The sequence below is a fragment of the Colletotrichum destructivum genome, chromosome 7 (genome assembly GCF_034447905.1).
Source record: "Colletotrichum destructivum chromosome 7, complete sequence".
NCBI lineage: Eukaryota > Fungi > Ascomycota > Sordariomycetes > Glomerellales > Glomerellaceae > Colletotrichum > Colletotrichum destructivum.
In genome coordinates, this window is record NC_085902.1 from 380,302 (window position 1) to 399,692 (window position 19,391).

A 19,391-nucleotide genomic window follows, 5' to 3' on the forward strand; every position below is an offset into this window, starting at 1 on the left:
TTGCAAGATTCAAAGACAGCACAAAACCGGGGGATTAGTGGACCTCGGTGGATCATGCGGGTAGAAGGGTCCAGCCGCGATCAACTAGCCCTATTGGGCAAATTGTAGGGTGTGTGGCGTGAGCCTAATCAAGTAAGGTACCTTACCTAGGTAAGGTAAGCACCAGTGAGGCAACAAGCGACAGCGCCCTGGACTGCTGCTGTAAGGTACGCTGCAGCGCCGAGGCGGATCTCGGTTGGTGCTTCGATATTGAAGAAGCAAGGGTAAGATATGGCCTTTTCGAGCCAACGAAAAAAGAGATTCTTGCCTCCTTGGGCCCTGCCTGGTCTACGGCAACCTGCAGGGCTAACATGAATGAATCCTCTCAGCTTACCAAACCACAGGGTACGCAGACATGGTATCCAAAGTACCTTGGATGGCTTTCCAGCTTGGCACAGACTCGAGTATGATCGTGGCATGATATTGTGCGAATCTCAGTGCTGGCCTGGCCTGATCGGTAAAGTCTGGACCAGGCAGGTTCAGCGCCGGACACGCCGGCCAAGAGCGTGAATTTCAGGCACTCACTCGTCTCGGACAGTCTCCAGGCCAAGAGATGATACCTCCTGTTCGGTGATTTGACTTACGGCCAAGGCAGCAAGTAGGATTTGGACGGACCATGTGAGGGGTTTCCCCGTTCGACCTCGGGAAATGACTAGAGTCCTCGCCCCTCGATGCTCGATGAACTCAGAAAATCTCCTGGCTCCCGCGTCTTCTCCACCTCTTTCTCCGGTCAGTTTCTGTTCAATCCGCCCTCTCTTCAGTCAAGACTCCTGGCAGCAACCATCACTGGTCAGAGACAGGCTGCACTGCTTTGTTGCAAGAAAGTTTAGACGACGATACTGATTCATGAGACGACAAAACAAACCCTACAAAATATCAACAACATCGACAGCATCGACAGCAGCATGAGGCTTCCAACCTTCCTGCTCCTGGCCCTGGCCCCGCTGCCTCTTCTGGCCGATCTCAACGCCTACGAGATCCTCATGTTCTTTGACATGTACCGCTCCGACTATGACCAGAACGGCTCCGACTGCAAGATCGCCAAGGGTTGCAAGGACTGCGACTTTGAGGGGTTCATCCTCCACATTGACCGTCTGAAGACCCTCTCCGGCGTTAGCGGCCGCATCTCAGACATGATGAACCCCGGGCTCAGCGAGATCGAGGAGTGGCGAGAGAGGAACGACCTCGTCTACGACGCCAAGAAGCTCCTCGGCGGCCTCTGGCGCGACGGGGACGACAGCGCCCGGCCGGGACACCCGACCGTCATCGAGCGCCTCGTGGACCGGATGACGGTGCTCCGCGAGACGGCGGAGCCCAGCCGGCTGGGCAAGATCACGGCCGCCATGGAGTACGCCCACTACAGCCGGCGCCGGGCCCAGGCGGACGACATGGTCACCTTCATCAACGGACGGCTCTCGAGCAAGCGGCTGGGCTCGTCCAAGACGCAGACCATCTCCTTCCTCGGCGGCCAGTTCGCCGAGTTCGACTCCCAGGCCACCATCGAGTCCGTCCAGCTGACCAAGAGGGGCGCCATGCGCGACGAGATCGTGGCCATCGCCCGGGACATCAACAGCGGCTCCGTCTCCTCCATCAGCGCCTCCAAGAGGAGGGACCTCGAGGGGTTGCATCAGCTTTCCAAGCGGGAGTTTGGGGATGGAATGGTCGTCATGTCCCTTCAGAGGGGCTTGGACACGCTGAAAATGCCCGCCAGGAAGAAGTGTTAAGCCCCGTAGACTGTAGTCATCATTGTAAGCACTGAGGGTGGGTGCGCCCGGTTTTCGGAGGGGTATAGAGGAGGATGAATCGCTGTAGCTCACTTGCTGGAGCCGAAGAATCCATAGGCAGAAGCAGCAGATTGTACAATTGAAACCTGATGGATCTATTCTGGCCCAATGTCCTCGGATCCGAACATCGGAAGGGCGAAGTCGCCCCCCCCCCCCCTCCCCCCTCCCACCTATGCCGCACGGAGAGAATCGGTTCACTTACACGTGTTGGTACCTTACCTTAGTCTCGTGCCACACTCGTCCTAGAACCATCTCGCTTAGAGAGAGAGGATGGATGCAGGCAGCAAACCTATCCAGCAGTTTAGTTTAGTCGTAAGAACAAGTCACGCATATGCACGTTGCGAAAAAATTTACTCTCTTCTCTCGCCACCGCGATGGATTTAAACCCTTGTTCACGATTCCACGCGATGCGGCCGATAATCTGACTGGTTACATCGGCCGGGCAGGGGAACGTTTGGCGGCACAGGCGGGCAGGACTCACTCACTGCAGAAGTGCAAGGCAGGGATCGAGAGGGCCAGCCTTACAAGCCCAGCCGGTTGGATTAACCGTAATAAGATAACCAAAGTACTTTGAGGGGAATCCGCCCGGAGAGTACTAACCTTAAGAATAAGCATGCCAAGATCGGCCCCGCCGGCTAACGGCCAAATACACGCTCAATCCACTCCTTAACGACTAACAGTCAGGTCAGGAGGGGTCGATAGTGGATAGGGGGCGTGTTCTGTGTAAGCCAGGAGTTTAACCAGACTAGGTAGGTAGGTAAGTAGGCACAGCTGGAAATTCTTCCAACCGTTCGGTCCGAGTTTCCTTTCTTTTTTCTCTCTCTTTTCTCCATCTCGACATCTGATGAGAGAGCCCCCCACCTCGGTCAAGTGCCTTCCGACCCCCTTGCACACTCATCAGACAGGGAGGGGGCGTTTGCAAAGCGGCGCGTCCCGCTTCCTTCGGCGTATAGCCTCACCTGCTGCCTGCTGCCTGTTAGTTTCCATGTCCGGAAATGAGCGCTCGGGCGGGCAAAGATCCAAAGGTTCTCCGAAAGCGAGCGTGCCGCGGCTCGGGCATCTCGTCTTTGCTCGCACGATGAGCTCTGACTGATGAATTTTTATTTTTTGTGGTGGTGTGAGGATTTGTCTGCTAGAGGATGTTGCACCGTCTCGAGTGTTGAGTCTTGCTTCATGAATAGATAAAAGGCGTCTGGTATCCCGAGTGACTGGTTACAACTCTCTCAGATCACCAAGTGCAGATCCATCACTCTCTCCTGGGTACTCTCTCGTTCTGAGCTCCTGTCCTCTCTTTTTGATCTCTTCTCCCCACTTCTAGTCATTCTTTTATAGTCCAACATGACAGTTCCCATGCTCAAGCAACTGGCCGCTGCCGCTGTCGTGGCACAGTTCCTCGGCCTGGCCTCGGCTGCCGCCCTTCCCCTCCAGGCCAGAGACGGCGCGGAGCCCGGCCTGCCGCACGCCTCCGACACCACGTCGTACTGCTCGTGGTGGGCTGACTACGACGGATCGCAGACTTGTCAAGAGGTTCTCGACTTCAACTGGATTGACCTGAAGAGTTTCCGTCGCTGGGTACGTATTATCAACTGCACGTCTCTCAGGGACAAGGATCACAAGCAGACTCCCCGTCAGTAAAGATCATTCCTCTCAACTTACACTGATCACTCCTCTCAGAACCCTTCCGTTGGATCCGACTGCTCTGGCATCAAGGCCGGCAACAGCTACTGTGTCGAGGCCTACAACGAGCCTACGCCGCCTCCCGAGGCGGAGGAGACGACCACTACCAAGGCCGTCGTCACCACCACCGCTGCTCCCACCTCCACCAAAGCTCCCACCACCATCATCATCACCACCACCACCACTTCCGCCGGTAGCGGTGTCGAGACCCCCGACCCCGTGCAGGGCGGCATCGTCAAGAACTGCAACAAGTTCCACTTTGTCGCCTCTGGTGACTCGTGTGCCGCCATTGCCCAGAAATACGGCCTCACCGTTGCCCAGTTCGCCTCCTTCAACGGCCTCAACGGCGGGTGCACCAACCTCTGGGGCGATACATACGCCTGCGTCGGTCTGATCGGCGGCAACCCGGCACAGACAACCGCCCCGGTCCAGACGACAACCGCTCCCAGCAACGGCGTCCAGACCCCCGAGCCGGTCCACAACGGGATTGTTGGCAACTGCAACAAGTTCTACATGGTTAAGAGCGGCGACTCTTGCGCTTCCATTGCCCAGAAGAACAGCATCCGCACTGCGGATGTTGTCTCATGGAACGGCCTCAACAGCGGCTGCACCAACCTCTGGCTCGATACGTATGCCTGCGTCGGTCTTGTCGGTGGCAACCCTGCGCCCCCGGCCACCACCACCAAGACGGCCGGTAACGGCGTTCAGACCCCCGAGCCCGTCCATAACGGTATCGTTGGCAACTGCAACAAGTTCTACATGGTCAAGAGCGGTGACTCTTGTGCTTCGATTGCCCAGAAGAACAGTATCCGTACTGCCGACGTTGTGTCGTGGAACGGTCTGAACAGCGGCTGCACCAACCTCTGGCTTGACACGTACGCCTGTGTTGGTCTTGTCGGTGGTAGCCCGACCGTCCCGCAGACCACGACGACGACCAAGGCCGGCAACGGCATCCAGACGCCGCAGCCCGTCCACACCGGCATCGCCAGCAACTGCAACAAGTTCTACATGGTCAAGAGCGGCGACTCCTGCGCCTCCATCGCCCAGAAGAACAGCGTCCGCACCGCCGACGTGGTCTCCTGGAACGGCCTCAACAGCGGCTGCACGAACCTCTGGCTCGACACGTACGCCTGCATCGGCGTCGTCGGCGGCTCCCCGACCGTCCCGCAGCCTGCGACGACCACCAAGGCCGGCAATGGCATCCAGACGCCGCAGCCGACGCAGCCCGGCATCGCCACCAATTGCGACAAGTTCCACTTCGTCAGCGACGGCGACACGTGCGCCAAGATTGCAAGCGCCAACGGCATCAGCGCCGCGCAGTTCGCCCAGTGGAATGGCCTCAACAGCGGCTGCTCCAACCTCTGGGGCAGCGCCTACGCCTGCGTCCGCGTCGTCGGCACCCCGACCAGCCCGGGCAACGGCGGCGGCGGCGCCGTTCAGACGCCTCAGCCCACCCAGGGCAGCATCGTCGCCGGCTGCAAGCTGTTCGAGTTCGTTCGCTCCGGCGACACCTGCGACGTCGTCGCCAAGCGCCGCGGCGTCACAGTCAAGCAGCTGACCACCTGGAACCCGTCCATCGGCAGCGACTGCACCAAGCTCTGGGCCAACGCCTACGCCTGCGTCGGTGTTTAAAACGGTGCGGTGTTTACATTAACCAAAAATGGTGGAGGGGGTGACGGGTGATGGAATCGGAATCCAACACGTGGTATATCATAGACAAGGAAGGGTTTTGGTAGGTGACTGTCTTGTAAGCACGAGGGAGGAGAATGTTTTCCTAAGTTACCTAGGCTGCAAAAGCCACAAAACATAAGTAATGTCAAATGCAATCAATCCGTTTTAATCTCGTGCGTATAATCGAATCACCAAATGAAAGTCTTCACTTTTGTCCTGTTGATGATACTGTTGTCTCTTGACAGAACATCTAGATATGTGTGCCTACAGCATGTTCACTCTTCCGCATCGTTGCCCTGGTCGAGAAGATTCTCAAACCTCGTCCTGTCCCAGTCGTGTCCCTCGCCATCACCGGGCCAGCCCGCCTTCTTCATCTTCCTGGCGATCTTGTTGTGGCTGAAGTCGTCTTCGGGGTCCGAGTCGGAATCGGGCTCGGACTCGTACTCCCAGTTCATGTTCCTCCTCATCACGGACATGTACTCGGGCCCGAGGCCAATCCAGCTGAGCTCGCGGTACCGCTCCTTGCAAAGCTCGAAGAAGTCGGCGGGCTCGTACACGTTGAACCCGGCGAGCCGCCACTCGTTGACCGGGTCGCCGCCGAACCGCTCCTTGAGGGTGCCGTTTAGCGCGGGCGCGTGCTCGTCGTGCTGCCCGTCCGCGTCGCCCCAGTAGACGTAGCCGTCGTCGGTGTCCAGAATGACTTCGTAGCCGTTCCGGCCCGGGGAGATGGCGATGGCGGCGCACGAGGGCGGGATCGGCGGGTCCTGGCCCGTGATGGGCGCGGCGATGCCTTCAATGCGGCCCTCGCGGATCTTCTTCTGCAAGTCCTCGCTGCGGTAGTCGGTGACGGGTGTGTCTTTCATGAGAAACGGCGCTAGGCTGCTGGCGCCCTCACGGTAGTTGACGTAGGGAATATGGCGGAGGAGGTCAATGACGGTGTCGTTCCTCTTGAGGGCGGCCAGGGTTTCCTGGTTGATCGAGGGCCAGCCGCCGGCGGGGGCTTGCACGACGGTGGCGTTCCAGAAGACGCGGTTACAGAAGTCGTAGTAGTCCGTCAAGAGACGCACGAACTCATCTCGATCGTACGCCATTATTAGAAATCGGCGGCTATCGCAAGTATAGGTTTTTGAAAGATGATTGAAGAGGCCTGGGAGAGGTATGGTATGGACACTGATCGTGAAGAGAGGCGATGGGGCTCTTATAAGTTATTGGATGACATGTGGATTGCGCTAGGTTATATCCCTGTTGCGAGATGGAGGGGGAGTGAGCCCCTCCCTCCTTGTGTCTTCTTCCAGGCACCTAGACACCCTGTAATACACACACACCTTCCTTCTCCTACGCCTTTCCTCAAGTAGACACCCCGATCCTTGTTGACCTCTTCCTCCAATAAGACATGCAGAAGTCGGTCGTTCGTTCTTGTGGATGATAATTACACACGAACTGGTTCCGGAGGCCTAGACTGCGGGCATTGTGGCGACTACTGAGGCTGTACTTACTGATGTGGATTGGCACTAATATTCGAGTCCCCCTGTGAGTACTATCCTGCAGGTTCATGCTGATAAAATTTCGATTTTCTTACACCACCATCAAGATGAGTTCCTATTTCTTTTTCTGAAAGACAGGGAGGATCTTGGTGCTGGGTCAATCGCAAGATTGTCTTTCCCGACATAGATAGTATGAACAGCTGCAAATGATTAAGCCAGCTCAGTGGTGAAACGAAAACCTGGTGTTTTCTATTACAATGCGCCCACGTAACATCTCACCTCTCAAGGCAGCGCAGAGTCACTTTCACAGGATAGGAAAGAGATTGTGGTGTACTTTGTTAGCATTTTTATCAATCTGCGCTCGAAGCTCCAGTATTAAGGTGCAAGACTGAGGGTGTCCTGGGCTCCAATAGCACATTGAACAGAAGACACGATTTCAGAAGTGTCCAGTTTGAAGTCTTACAATGGGACAACTCACCGAGTAGCAGCAGGTCCTTAATAAAGAGCATCCTCTTAGAACAAAACCGCAACATAGCAGGAGTAGCAGATCCTAGGACGGTCAAGTAATCTCTACTCACTTTTAAACTTAAAGGTCCCTAACAATCAGTTTATCCTACACACTTATAAAGCAAGAACACAATATGACTAACATGTACACGCGTGCCCAGATGGATCTAACACGAAAAGATGCATCGTAATGATCGCATCTATAGCGTGAGCAGGTGTTCTACAAGTAAGATAGTTGAAATAGGAGAAGGCATCGAAAGATTACATTTGTAGCTAGGCATATAATGTTTTACAAATTTGCCGCTTTCTCTAAGTATTCGACCAATGATGGGTGATCTATACCTGTGACAGCTGGCTCATCTAGCGAAAGAGCAACACTTTGAATGTTGTTTCATCAGGGAGAATATTGAGGGCATCATACTATTAAAAGTGCTGTCTAGAAGCCTCCTAGTATTCCATTGTCCGGAAACCCTGAAGAAGGAATGCGACATAAAGGGCGTGTCACCGCCTTGAAGTACTTGATCATAGATCTCCTTAGGAAACTCCCTTGACAAGTCCAAGGTTGTGGTGCATTACACATTTCTCTACGTCATCAATCACAGACAACAAATCTTGAGCATCCAAAAAACGTAGCACCATGTCGCTCAGTATTGCCACAAAAAAGAAGAATATCAGAAGGGACTGTCAATCTCGTTCTCGCAAGAGGGCGTAAGAACCATGCCAAAAAACGCGCCAGCAATTCCATGGATAGCCCCAGCTACTGCCGATGCAGCTTCAGCAACCTTTTCACAACCATCTATCGCCCGTTAGTTTGAGATTATCGAGACACTGTTCCTGATATATGAATAAGAGGAGTTTTGTATAGCGAGGAAGAGGAAAGGAGCAAAAAGAAAAAAACTGGGGAAGAAGTGAAAACAAGGGAACAGCGTAATGCTCACCTCCTTCGGCCGCCTCCAAGCTAACTTTGACATTCATCCAGCTCTTGGGTTCTTCATCTTCGAATACCATGACGTCGACGAAGTTAGGAAACTGGGTCATCTTGCAAGTGCCTGATAGTGGTTGCAAGGAACCGACGACTCTGCCAGACCACTTCTTGTCTTTGATCTCAATGGTCGCTGGTTCTTCCGTCCTGGCAGTCTTCATGATGGCCTCGATGAGATTCTTTCTTTCGTCCTCGTCGTACCATCTCCCCTCGGCCTTGATAGTGATTTCGGTCTCATCCGGGTTCTCGTGGCCTGATGTCCAGCTGACCTTGCGAGACCACGGGGTGCCCTCATCGCAGGCGTTACTGCCCTTGGCGCAGAGCTCCTCGAGGCCCTTGAAGGTATAGTGAACCGACGCGTCGCAGCCGTACTCGATCTTGGTTTTGCCATAGGTGACCTTGGTCTCAACCTTCTTTGCGCGCTTCACGGAGAGGCCCCGGGAGTCCGTTCCCTGGTGGCCATCGGCGATGGCTAAGCTTCGGTCAGCTACTGGAGACGCTTGCACAACGAATGCTGTCAGGATCAGGGCGACAATGGCTGTTCTCATCGTGGACATGTTGCTTCGAAGGGTTTTTCTTTGCAACTTCAATTGCGACGCCAGATACAACGGCTAGACTTATAAGTAAGATATCGGATTGGGTTTTATCGTGGAGATGGTCTTCAAACTTACAACCGAGTTAAAGAAGTCTGGTCAACCTATATACTTGAGGGACAACAGTGATGTATGTCGTGAGGCTTGTGGACTTCATCATTGGTTGCTGCACAGCCCCGTGTCGTGGAATGATCGTCTCCGTATCCTGGCGCGAAGTAGCTATTCAGCCTTGACTGTCTGATGTCATTCTGTCCCAGCTGTTTGCCGTGAAGACGTCATTCATGTCACATTGTATCCGTTCCACATATAGGTGCACAGCTGGATCCGTGTCTTACATAGCATAGGGGAAGATCTAACAAGAAGTCTTAAATACACTTACTGTCGAGCTGTTTCATGGTGTCTGAGCCCGTCTCTGTTACACTGCAGAGTTTCTGCCTAACAGGCGTTCGAATTGTAAGAACTGGACGTGGCTTGGGCACTTGTCTCTAGTCGCCTGCCAAGGGCAATGCCCCTTTTGGTGCGTCACACAGCCAATGTCTCAGGGGAAAAACTAGAGCACCTTGATAGAAACATCTGCTACATCGGAGGTTTAGTCGCACAATGCTCGTACCGTAGTGCAAAGGCACACAATAATCCCTAAGGAAGCGACTCTATGTAACTGTACCGAGAGTCGAGGCTGGGGACGATCCTTGGTTAGTCTTTTCTTATACTGCCGTCTTGAGTACCCTTCAGCCTGTTGGTCTGTAGTTCGACCTAAGACCCTTTGCAATTCATGGTTGTTAATACGGACGCTCTGGGCGTCATCTTGAGCGCCAACGACACGAACGTTCCTAGTTCACAAGGCAGACTGTGGCTCCTACGAATTGCCCCAATAACCGCAGCAAGGCTACATATCTACTTTTCTTTTTTTTTTCCTCGGCTCTACTTTGCTTAGCACAAGAACACAGTGCTGCTGGTTAATTTCTATGTCGTCTTGTGTAGAAAGAGTTTGCTACTAGATATACGGTGACCGTGTTGCCTTCCACCAAGGTAAACAACCAGTCGCCGGTCCACAAGTCTTTACTTCACATCATATGACACCAACAGGGATTTCGAGGTCCGAAACGATTGTGCGCAACTTTGTTGATCCCAGGCTGACCTTCTTTCTCGCTAAACCGACTCAGCGTATTCCACAGCTTTGCCGGCCTTACAGTAGAGAGTCGCCTGGACGACCATTGGGAAGGTAGAAGTTACTTAACAATTCTAGTGGGTATCAACATTTTCAAGGACTCCCCTCTAAAAGGATGCGTCCGATATGTCCAAGAAATTGCGAGGTATCTGAAGCATGAGCAGGCCGAGGCTCAGATGCACACGTTCACCGCAAACTCGCCTGGCGACACGGAGACATCTCTGCAAGTCTAATATCCAAGCTTCTGGCCAAGGTTTGAAAGAGGCATGCCAAAAATTTAAGAGGTTGTTTCAATTGCGACACCTGGCGATCATGTCCACACACATTACTCTAGCCATGGAACTGAGATTGAATCGTCTGGAGGCTTGGCTCTGGATCTGCTGAAAGATATGCTAGGAACTGGTGTCAGATATCTTTGTGAAGTCGAGTTTGCGAGTTTGCTACAGGACCTCGTTGTTGAGAAACTTGGAGTCTTACTTGTTTTTGACTGCTGCTTTTCTGGAGGTGTTTACCGCAATGGCTCCTCTGTTAGTTAACTAGATACACTAGTATCAGTAAGAATACCTGTCCGAATGTCATTCTGCACTCTGTTTGTACGCATGAGTCAGCAGCCGGAAAGCCTATTTAAGGCATGCATTCTAGCCACCTAGACTTAGATAAATTGAGCCTTTTACAACACACGTACGTACGTATAAGTCTTCAAGCAGAGCCTTCCAACAATACCCTTATTTAAAGGTAGCTGGGAAGTAACAGGTCATGGATGCGCCGATGCTGCTGGTGCGCCTGATTGAGGAATCCCGTCGGAGTCGCTTGGAGGATGTGCTTCAAGACATGGGTCACTGATGGCCTGATTAGGGCTAGGATCATTTTTGGGAGAGTGGTTACTACGTCTCCGGTATATTCTGTCGTCCTTCTTCTCTTTTCCTGTAGAAGCTATCCTGGCAGCCCTATCTATGTGTCTGAGTTGCTGACTAACTTGCAAGAAAAGCGCGAAGCCCCTAGACCGCAGCATGCTGGACTCTGCCCGTTTCCAGTACTAGAGACATAGGCTCTTACTGGCTGCTGCCTCAAGTAGATTTCTAAAGCTTGGTCGGCCCTGTTGAGTGAAGCGTTGGACATCACTTAGGTATTTAGAGTTGGGGGCAACGACCTCCGGGGCACTGTGTACGGTTTGTTAGAGGACTGCTAGAAGAAAACTGCAAAAAGGGGGGGAACGGCAGAACTTACGCATTGAGGGTTGCATCGACCTGGAATATTTGTTGTACAGCAGTCAGCTCCAGAAGGAGGAACGATCTCCCTTCGCGGAACTATCTCAGGCTCCTGGTTCCTTACTGCCAAGTTGGGGCTTGCCAGGGCAAGGGAGGCGAAGACAGTGAGAAGAAGTACTTTAAACTGCATTGTGGCGGAAGTTTCTGATATACCGGGCAAGGCAGACAAAAGTCGTAAGTAGTAGTATTGTCAGAAATAATAAACGTAATAGATGACAGTTCTGATAAACCATAGTCAGGGCATACATGCTGCCTATATATATATTTCCTTACCGCCGCACTACGCTTTAAGTTTGTTATTCACTTCCCTAACATAGTTACACGACCTTCCTTTTTTTGGCTGCTCTTCTAGAGAGAAAAAAGCTTAGTTAATAGCATGCTATTTATTAGACTTTACAATAACGAGAACGAGCATGCGTCTTTTATACGGACAAACTTGAATGAGTCGGGGGACGCCGATTCCATCAGAGCTGCCCCTCGGATTTCCATACACGACCTACTATGCCCTACAGCTGTTGGTAACAATGCCGATCGTTGCAAGGCCACATTGCTACTAGTGAGTCGCCAACTGTTTTTACCGAGAAAGCCGCCGCTGCTAGGAATATGTTGTTATTGCTCAATCCAGCAGGTTACCTCCAAACCTTGTTTTAGTACAGAATACCTAATAGGGCTTTCGTATACAGCAACTCAGCCGCCTCAAGGTTGTACCCAGTCGTGCTCGTAAACTGCGTCTCGTCCGTCGTCCGCGGGATGCGGGCCGCTTGTCAGAGCCCCTGGTAAAGGAATAGCGGTCAGGTACGTTGCTCATATTACACTTACTGTGGTGGTTCGCCGTCAAGTAGCTATTGTTCTTAAGACACTCAGCCAGCAAGCGTCCACTCCTACGAAGCTTAATACATAAGATGTAATATTTGTAGTAAACTTTTAACCTCAATTATGAATTCAAGTTTTACTTCAGCCAGTCAATGTTGTCATAAGAGCCGTGCTAGCCAGACTAACTCTGCGCAATACTAGGTCTGTGGCGAAACCTGCTTCATACTCCAACTTTAGCTTCAAGCCCACAAGTGCTGACTTAGTTAGGAGTAGCTAATCAAAAAGCCAGGATACTGCCTATGTGCGATACATTAGAAACGCATTTGATTCCGACGAGTACATACCTTGGCACTCAATATGACAGACTTCGACACGTGATTAGAAAGTTGGACGCTGCCACACAGCACTAGTTGGTCTTGCGTTGCTTCCCTTGCGGTCAACTGAAAGAGTGCTAAGAGTAAGCGTAGCGACCCCTTCCCTTTGCTATCGTCGACTTTCGCGCAAACAGCATCCCAGCTATCATGGACGGCATCGGTATCTGGGCGCCTTCGGCTTTGCACCAGAACGGAACCACTAATTCCTGAACGAGCTATCTTGTAATGACTCTACAGAGTTTGCAGGACAACGCAGCCGCTGTAGTTGTTGGACCGAGTCATTGATGCATATATGGGCCCAGCAAAAGAAGTAATCACGCTCGGCGTGGGACTAATGGGCTATTAACACCTAAGTAGTGTGTAAGACATCGACTGGAAGCACAATTGGTCTAAGTAAGTTTCTTAAGATAATGTATTGCAGTTGTATAATCTAAGTTGTCTGCTGTATAGTAATATTTTAAGCAGGTGTATTAGTCTTACTGCATTTAAATTCCTAGTTTGAATATACTAATAAGGCGCTACACTAAGTACATGCAGAATGCAGTTACTTCTAAAGCTAGCTACTTAGAATTATTCTTTAAGATACGTTGGTAGATTGCGCCAAGTCTCAAGAAAGGGGTTAAAAATTGGCGAACTACGCAAGCCTTACCCAAGCAGCAATGAGGACTACCGTGTCGGAGAGGTAACTTAAGATAAGGCGGTAGTTCCTAGATACAACCCTCAGGGCGTCAGCATCGCGCTGGGAAGGACTGAAAATTGCGAGGGGCATGTTGGGACTATCGATAGGGCCTGTCCCTGGTTCATACAGGAGGAGAGTCTGAGAATAGTCATCACGCAGGTTTGGAAACTTATCTTTTTGGTGGTGACCACTACCTTTGTATGGGATTGCCATCATTGTACGGATACCAACCTCAACAACACCATGGTTGCTCAGGTCTGCGACGATTTTTATGCCGTGTTTCAAGCTATTCTGACAACGTCCCTATGGTCCAAGAAAATGGGGAAGAATTTAACCCTAACGTGGGGGTTATGCTTCAAGGTTTTGCGGGGATTTCCACGATACCCATTCATGGCGGTGAACCCAGGCAACTAACTCTGTCTCTTGCGGTGGTCCACGCACTTGGCGGGTTCGGGGCTGTTGGCCGTCCTTGGACTCTTCGGCACATGGACGTCAGAGCCTTTGATTTCCCGCGGGTTATGGAGCCAATGTTGGCTATTTGCGGGGGCGGGGAAGGGGGAAGCTCCAGTAGCTCGACGCAAACTCCATTTTACTGACCAGGTTTGGGACCGGGATAGCTCCCCCAGAGCTATCCTAATGGGGCAAATCTCGCCGGTCGAAGCCCAACAAAACCAGTAGGGAACCGCTGATTTCATGCATCATGTCATGTACAGCAAGACAGCCCGAACGCACCCTTATCGTCCGATATAAGAACCACGGCAGGGAGCTCACCGTGCCTCTCCGGGAGACCTCCCGACCGTTCAATTTTCTCTCTCCTCCCGGTCCTCCTCTGAGCTCCATCCCCTCTCTCTCTACGATCGCTCCCATCCCCAACAGATCGATCCCTTTCCCAGAAAAATCAACAGCCTACACACAGCCAACATGGGCAAGCCAATCGTCCTCCAGCTCGGCGACGACATCAAATGGAACCATGACCTCTACAAGGACTTCACCTCCAGGTTCGAGATCCGCCGGTCGTACAGCATGCCGCGCGCCGAATTCATCCAGGCACTCAAGGACAAGAAGTTTGGCGACTTCTTCGCCATCTACCGCCCGTTCTGGAACACGGGCGGCGAGATGGGCAACTGGGACAAGGAGCTGATCTCTCTTCTCCCTTCGTCATGCAAAGTCTACGCCAGCGCCGGAGCCGGCTTCGACTGGGTCGACACGGAGACTCTCGCGAGCCGGGGTGAGTCGCGCCCGTCCTGCTACTTACTGTTGACCGGACGCGACACATCAGACATGCTGACAGCCATCTCCTTCCAGGAATCGTCTACTGCAACGCCGCCGCCGCGTGCACCGAATCCGTCGCCGACGGCGCAATCTGGCTCATCCTCTCGACCTTCCGCCTCTTCTCGTGGTCCTCCGCCGCCGCCCGCTCCGGTGACCCGGACCAGTTCGTCGACGCCAACAAGAACCTCGGCGCCGTCTCCCGGAACCCCAACGGCTTCACCCTCGGCATCATCGGCTTCGGCCGCATCGGCCGCCGCATCGCTGAGAAGGCGCACCGCTCCTTCGACATGAAGATCCTCTACAACGACGTCGCGCGCATGCCGGTCGAGGCCGAGAAGGGCTCGGACGCCACCTTCTACGGCGACATGAGCGACCTGCTGGCCGCGGCCGACTGCGTCATCGTGGCGACGCCCTTCGCCGGCAAGACGCTCCTCGACGCCGCGGCGATCGGCAAGATGAAGAAGGGCGCCAGGCTCATCAACATCGCGCGCGGGAAGCTCGTCGAGGAGGAGCCTCTCATCGCGGCGCTGAAGAGCGGCCACCTCTCGGCCGCCGGCCTCGACGTCCACTACAACGAGCCTCATGTCAGCAAGGAGCTGATCAAGATGAGGAACGTCGAGGTCCTCTCGCACAACGCCGGCGCCTCGCTGGACGCCCACATGGGCTTCGAGAAGCTGGGCATGCAGAACATCATTTCCTTCGCCGAGACGGGCAAGGCCGTCACGCCTGTCAATGCCCACCTGATTACCAAGAGCCGCTTGTGATGAGAATTGGGGGGAAAGTGTCTCTCTCTCGGAAGTAGTGTGTATGGCTAGCGAAGGGTCTTTACGGAGTTTGGTATTGGAAATGAGGATAAAATGGGACTATCTTTCGGAATGTTCAATCACAACAAAACGGTTCGATCTTTATCGCCATCACAGATCAAAGCCTTGATGTCGCTTCAGGGACTTCGGGCCATTAATCCTTTGAGTACATCTTGCTTTACATAATTCCTAGACCAGAACGGACGCCTTCCCAACCTGGGTGTCTGCATGTTCCGCTATCTGCTCAAACACTGTCACTACGTCGAGGCCCGCTGCGACCAACTGAAAAGGGTCAGGCAGTCACAGCTTAGTCCGCGAGGCCCTGGAACGGAGTGGTCAATGCAAACGTGCCCCTCGAAACAGGGTCTAGACTGACGAAACCTATCAGGAGCAGAGAAGTCTTCATCTGGACGAGGAAAGTATTTGGAAACACAATGAATACTCGACGTATTCCTGTTTTATTGAATCAATTGGCGCCTTTGGATCCCCGTTTCAGCTCATCGGGATGTTCAGAGTTTTGATACGAGAGCGATTTACACCGCCAACTATGCAAGCCCACGCACAAACTAGAAAGGCTTAAATACTTGTACTTAACGATTCTCTGGCTTCTAGAGAGACAAATGTAATTACAGTCTCAATATCCTGGTAAACGAAGACCACACGGAGCCGTCCCAGGACACCCAACGCCTCCATCCGACGCTTTAGTTGCAGAGAAAACATGCACTTAGAGGTCTCGGCCTGTACAAACTCAACTTCACATACCGTATTTCATTATGCTTACTGTGTACGTGTGAGCCTCGAGAGGAATTGCCTTGGAGACGTACATTAATATTGGTTTATCAAGGTGTCTATGTTTAGCTTAGATAAGTCTCGGAGTTTGCTCCGAGGCCCCATCATCGACAGACCGGCACACTGCTTTGGAAGAAAAACGACGTTGAGAAACGACCTGCTCACACCTTAAAATACCAGTAGTGTCTTCAAGTTGGGTTCATTAACGCTCAATTGATCAAAGACATGCCTTACCACAACAAATCTTAAACTAGACGCTCTCGGAAGTAAGAGAGGGGGACAAACAAAGCACATTTGATGCTAGGCAATTTTCATTAATATACTCTGCTTGCTAGCGGTACTATAGACATGATCATACATTTGATATTACTTCTATAACAGTACAATGTGTGTGCCGTGAGTGGAATATACACGTAACATGATGCAGCAGATAAATGACTTGTAGTTCTCAGCATGGCGTTTAAGGCAATAGTAATTTCTGCTCATGGAGTTTTCTCTTTTCCTCCTTCTCCTACTTCTCCTACTTCTCCTACTTCTCCTACTTCTCCTACTTCTCCTACGCCTCCTCATCCTTCTTTGCAGAAGAATGCTTCAATTGCAGCGAGAGAGGGGCCCAGTCTCCAAGCAGCTGTTAGAGTACTTTTGCCAAGTTGTGGTATTAAAAGCGGAGACTGTTGCCTGATTGAATCCTTTCGGCGTCATCCGTTAATCAAGTCGAGCACGAGGGCCAAACTAGGCAGCTCACGGTTAGCTTCAAGTCTTTCAGTTAGCCTCTGGTCTCCTATTTAAATACTTTCCACAAGTGCAACACGAACCAGAAGTCCATCTGCCTCCCTCTGTCGACCTCTCCCTTGGCTTCGACCTCCGAACCCAGCCATGGCAAAAATCAACCAGCTCCCCACCGAGCTTTTGCAGAAGATCTTTTCGGAATTCTTAAATATTCTCACGCCCACCGCTTACAAAGTCTTACCGCTATTCAAGGTGAGTGCGGAAGACCTGGCTACACTAAAGGCTGTTTCTCGCACTTGTCGAGCACTCCACCGCGCCGTCGAACCCCTCGTCTGGAGACACATCTGCATTGAGGCGCGTGAATTCGATCGCCCATTCGCCGGTCCCAGCGTTTCTCAACTCATAGCTCTCATACGTCTCTGGCACGCCCGCCCCGACCTTGCCGCGCATGTCCATACCATCTTCGTCTCGTGGACAGCGCTGTATCTCGGCCAGAAGCTCATTCAAAACAAGGACTTTGAGTTCCTCTCGGGCCTGACCCGGGATCTCGGCCTCCGGTTACCGGATGGCTGGCATGAGGCCGGAAAAAGCTCCGGGATCCTAGCTGGAATCGCGGTCCTCCTGGCCCGGAACGTGAGAGTGCTTGATCTGCATGCCCACTCCACATACTTCTTCGACTGTATTCCTGCACCAGATGAGATACCGGTCTGCTTTGAATATCTAACCTACGTTCGGCTTAATGCGTCGTCGCCGAGGAACCCGTCATCGATCGACATATGCCCTTTACTGAGGCTGGCTCCGAACCTCACCAAGCTCGAAGCTTGGCCGGCGCTTTTCGACCCTAAAGACCTGGACTGGAGCGGAATCACCACGCTCATGCTTGAAGGAGCCGAAACGAGTGCAACTCAGGTTGCCGGAGTCATCAGGTCCTGCAACAAACTGAGGGATTTCAGCTTCTTTACGAAGCACGACCCCTCGCCAAGCGAGATTATGACGGCACTTTCGACGCACACAAGCACTCTTCGAAGGCTCAATCTCTATTTCATCAACCTGTACTCGGATGCCAATGTCGCCATTGGCTCGCTGGCCGCCTTCACTGGTCTCGAAGAGCTCTCAATCCCCGCGGACAACATCGGAACAAGAGCTGGATGCACTCTCCGAACACTCCCCCAGTGCCTGAGGCTCCTCAACATTGAGGGCCACCCTCACGGGCATCGAGAAGACATCGAGTGGCTGGCCGGCCACATCCGGGCCGGAAACCTCCCCAACCTCGGAGAAGTCCGGCTCCCTGTTTGGGAGTGTGATGGCGACCACGCCGGGCCATGTCGTGGTACCTACGTGGACGAGGATAACGGATATGAGAGCGGCATCGATGAACATGGCTCAGACTGGGAATACGAGGATGGCGAAGAAGATGAAGCCTGCGATGGCGGCAAAACGGTCCACGAGCTCCGGGCCCTCTTTCGTGACGCGGGCGTCTCGTGTCAGATTGGTCCGCACTTGAAATGGTCTTGAGAGATTCGCAGGCAAAAGTTTGATGAATATCCCTGGCGGCACTCTTTGGCCGGTTTTGTGTCTGATAGCAGACTTTCAGGTCGTCCTGGTCAAATTGGAATGTTCCGTGGCGGTCTTCTCTGGCGAGAAACCAGATACGGTTCTCAGCTTTGGATAACTATCACAATCCAGGCGCGACTGAAATCGGCATTTCATCTATGGACCACGTCAATTAGCCCCCATCTCTCCCCATCTCTTCTTCGCAATCCAGCCCCCATCGACCAGCAAGTCCGTACCGTTAACATAACCGCACCCAGCGACAAACGCGACCGCATCCGCAACCTCTTCCGCGGTCCCGGCCCTCTTCAGCGGGTGCTCCTTCATTATCTTCCGGATCACCTCCCCGGACGCGCCCTTCGTCTCCACCGCCAGCATGTTCGTCTGTGTCATCCCCGGGCTGACGCAGTTGACCCGCACGCCGCGGCTCGCGTACACCTTCGACACGGCGGCCGCCTGCACGCGTAGGCTGTTGGCCTTCTTGGCGATGAAGTACGCCACACCGCTGGGGCCGTCGTCACCGCCAACGAGGTCCCGTAGTTCCGTGTTCTCGAGGAGCGTCGACAGCGGCGCCGTGGCCAGATGTTTCTCCAGGTCGGGGGAGAGCGGGGGGGCGTTGTGCTGCACCATGCTCGCGACGCATGTCAGCGAGGACCCGGGCGCCATCTCGACCTCCCTGCCAAACGCCTCGATCACATTGGCCGTCCCGAGGATGTCCACGGCGAGAATCGCTCCCGTCGACCCCATCGACGGGCTGACGGCGGACGTCAAGACCACCGTCTCGACGGCGCCGCCGAGGGACGCGGCGGCTTTTGCCATGGCAGCTACGGATTCGTACGAGGACACATCGACTTGCTGCGTCGTGACCTTGTGACCTGCGCTCCTGAGCGACTCGGCGCCGGCTGAGAGAGTGGAGGGCGAACGACTGGCTAAGAAGATGTGACGGCCTGCTCCGAGCCGGTGCGCTGTTGCGAGACCGATGCCGCCGCCTCCGATAACGACAAGGACAGGGAGTGCGTCGAGTGTCATGGCCACGTCCGAGTTGTCGAATCTTTCGAGCTGGATTTGAAAATACACCCTGAAGATGAAGAATGATTGTTGATGCTCTCTACGTGCACACCTAGCAACTCGCATCGCCGAAGCGGCCTGAAGGGGGAGGGCCACCGCTCTTTATGTAGACGGAGCTGACGCTCACTCAGATTCGTACT

The 19,391-nt window shown here is 53.2% G+C and overlaps 8 protein-coding genes across 8 annotated transcripts; 4 read left to right on the forward strand and 4 right to left on the reverse strand.

Annotated features, from left to right (window-relative positions):
• Positions 1–751: 751 nt before the first annotated feature.
• On the forward strand, positions 752–1,763 carry CDEST_10645 (uncharacterized protein; the record flags this gene model as incomplete). The annotated part of the gene is made up of 1 exon (XM_062926801.1): positions 752–1,763. Exon 1 carries the CDS (start codon positions 945–947, stop codon positions 1,761–1,763), a length of 819 nt encoding a protein of 272 aa, XP_062782852.1. The 5' UTR covers positions 752–944.
• Positions 1,764–3,161: 1,398 nt separating this feature from the next.
• CDEST_10646 (Putative LysM domain-containing protein) lies at positions 3,162–5,132 on the forward strand (the record flags this gene model as incomplete). Its single annotated transcript, XM_062926802.1, has 2 exons — positions 3,162–3,395; positions 3,498–5,132. The coding sequence occupies 2 exons, from the start codon at positions 3,162–3,164 to the stop codon at positions 5,130–5,132; spliced, it is 1,869 nt and encodes a 622-aa protein (XP_062782853.1).
• A 263-nt stretch (positions 5,133–5,395) lies between these two features.
• CDEST_10647 (uncharacterized protein) lies at positions 5,396–6,348 on the reverse strand. The gene has a single exon (XM_062926803.1). It carries the CDS (start codon positions 6,260–6,262, stop codon positions 5,447–5,449), a length of 816 nt encoding a protein of 271 aa, XP_062782854.1. The 5' UTR covers positions 6,263–6,348; the 3' UTR covers positions 5,396–5,446.
• A 1,485-nt stretch (positions 6,349–7,833) lies between these two features.
• Positions 7,834–8,692, reverse strand: CDEST_10648 (uncharacterized protein; the record flags this gene model as incomplete). The annotated part of the gene is made up of 2 exons (XM_062926804.1): positions 7,834–7,922; positions 8,101–8,692. 2 exons carry the CDS (start codon positions 8,690–8,692, stop codon positions 7,834–7,836), a joined length of 681 nt encoding a protein of 226 aa, XP_062782855.1.
• Positions 8,693–10,827: 2,135 nt separating this feature from the next.
• On the reverse strand, positions 10,828–11,372 carry CDEST_10649 (uncharacterized protein). The gene is made up of 2 exons (XM_062926805.1): positions 11,133–11,372; positions 10,828–11,065 (listed from the first exon to the last, which is right to left on the reverse strand). The coding sequence occupies exons 1-2, from the start codon at positions 11,301–11,303 to the stop codon at positions 11,036–11,038; spliced, it is 201 nt and encodes a 66-aa protein (XP_062782856.1). The 5' UTR covers positions 11,304–11,372; the 3' UTR covers positions 10,828–11,035.
• Positions 11,373–13,960: 2,588 nt separating this feature from the next.
• Positions 13,961–15,075, forward strand: CDEST_10650 (Putative D-isomer specific 2-hydroxyacid dehydrogenase, catalytic domain-containing protein; the record flags this gene model as incomplete). The annotated part of the gene is made up of 2 exons (XM_062926806.1): positions 13,961–14,267; positions 14,345–15,075. 2 exons carry the CDS (start codon positions 13,961–13,963, stop codon positions 15,073–15,075), a joined length of 1,038 nt encoding a protein of 345 aa, XP_062782857.1.
• A 1,671-nt stretch (positions 15,076–16,746) lies between these two features.
• On the forward strand, positions 16,747–18,210 carry CDEST_10651 (Putative F-box domain, leucine-rich repeat domain superfamily, F-box-like domain superfamily). Its single transcript, XM_062926807.1, has one exon. The coding sequence runs from the start codon at positions 16,780–16,782 to the stop codon at positions 18,145–18,147; it is 1,368 nt and encodes a 455-aa protein (XP_062782858.1). The 5' UTR covers positions 16,747–16,779; the 3' UTR covers positions 18,148–18,210.
• Positions 18,211–18,354: 144 nt separating this feature from the next.
• CDEST_10652 (Putative short-chain dehydrogenase/reductase SDR, NAD(P)-binding domain superfamily) lies at positions 18,355–19,212 on the reverse strand (the record flags this gene model as incomplete). Its single annotated transcript, XM_062926808.1, has 1 exon — positions 18,355–19,212. The coding sequence occupies one exon, from the start codon at positions 19,210–19,212 to the stop codon at positions 18,355–18,357; it is 858 nt and encodes a 285-aa protein (XP_062782859.1).
• Between the last annotated feature and the right edge of the window lie 179 nt (positions 19,213–19,391).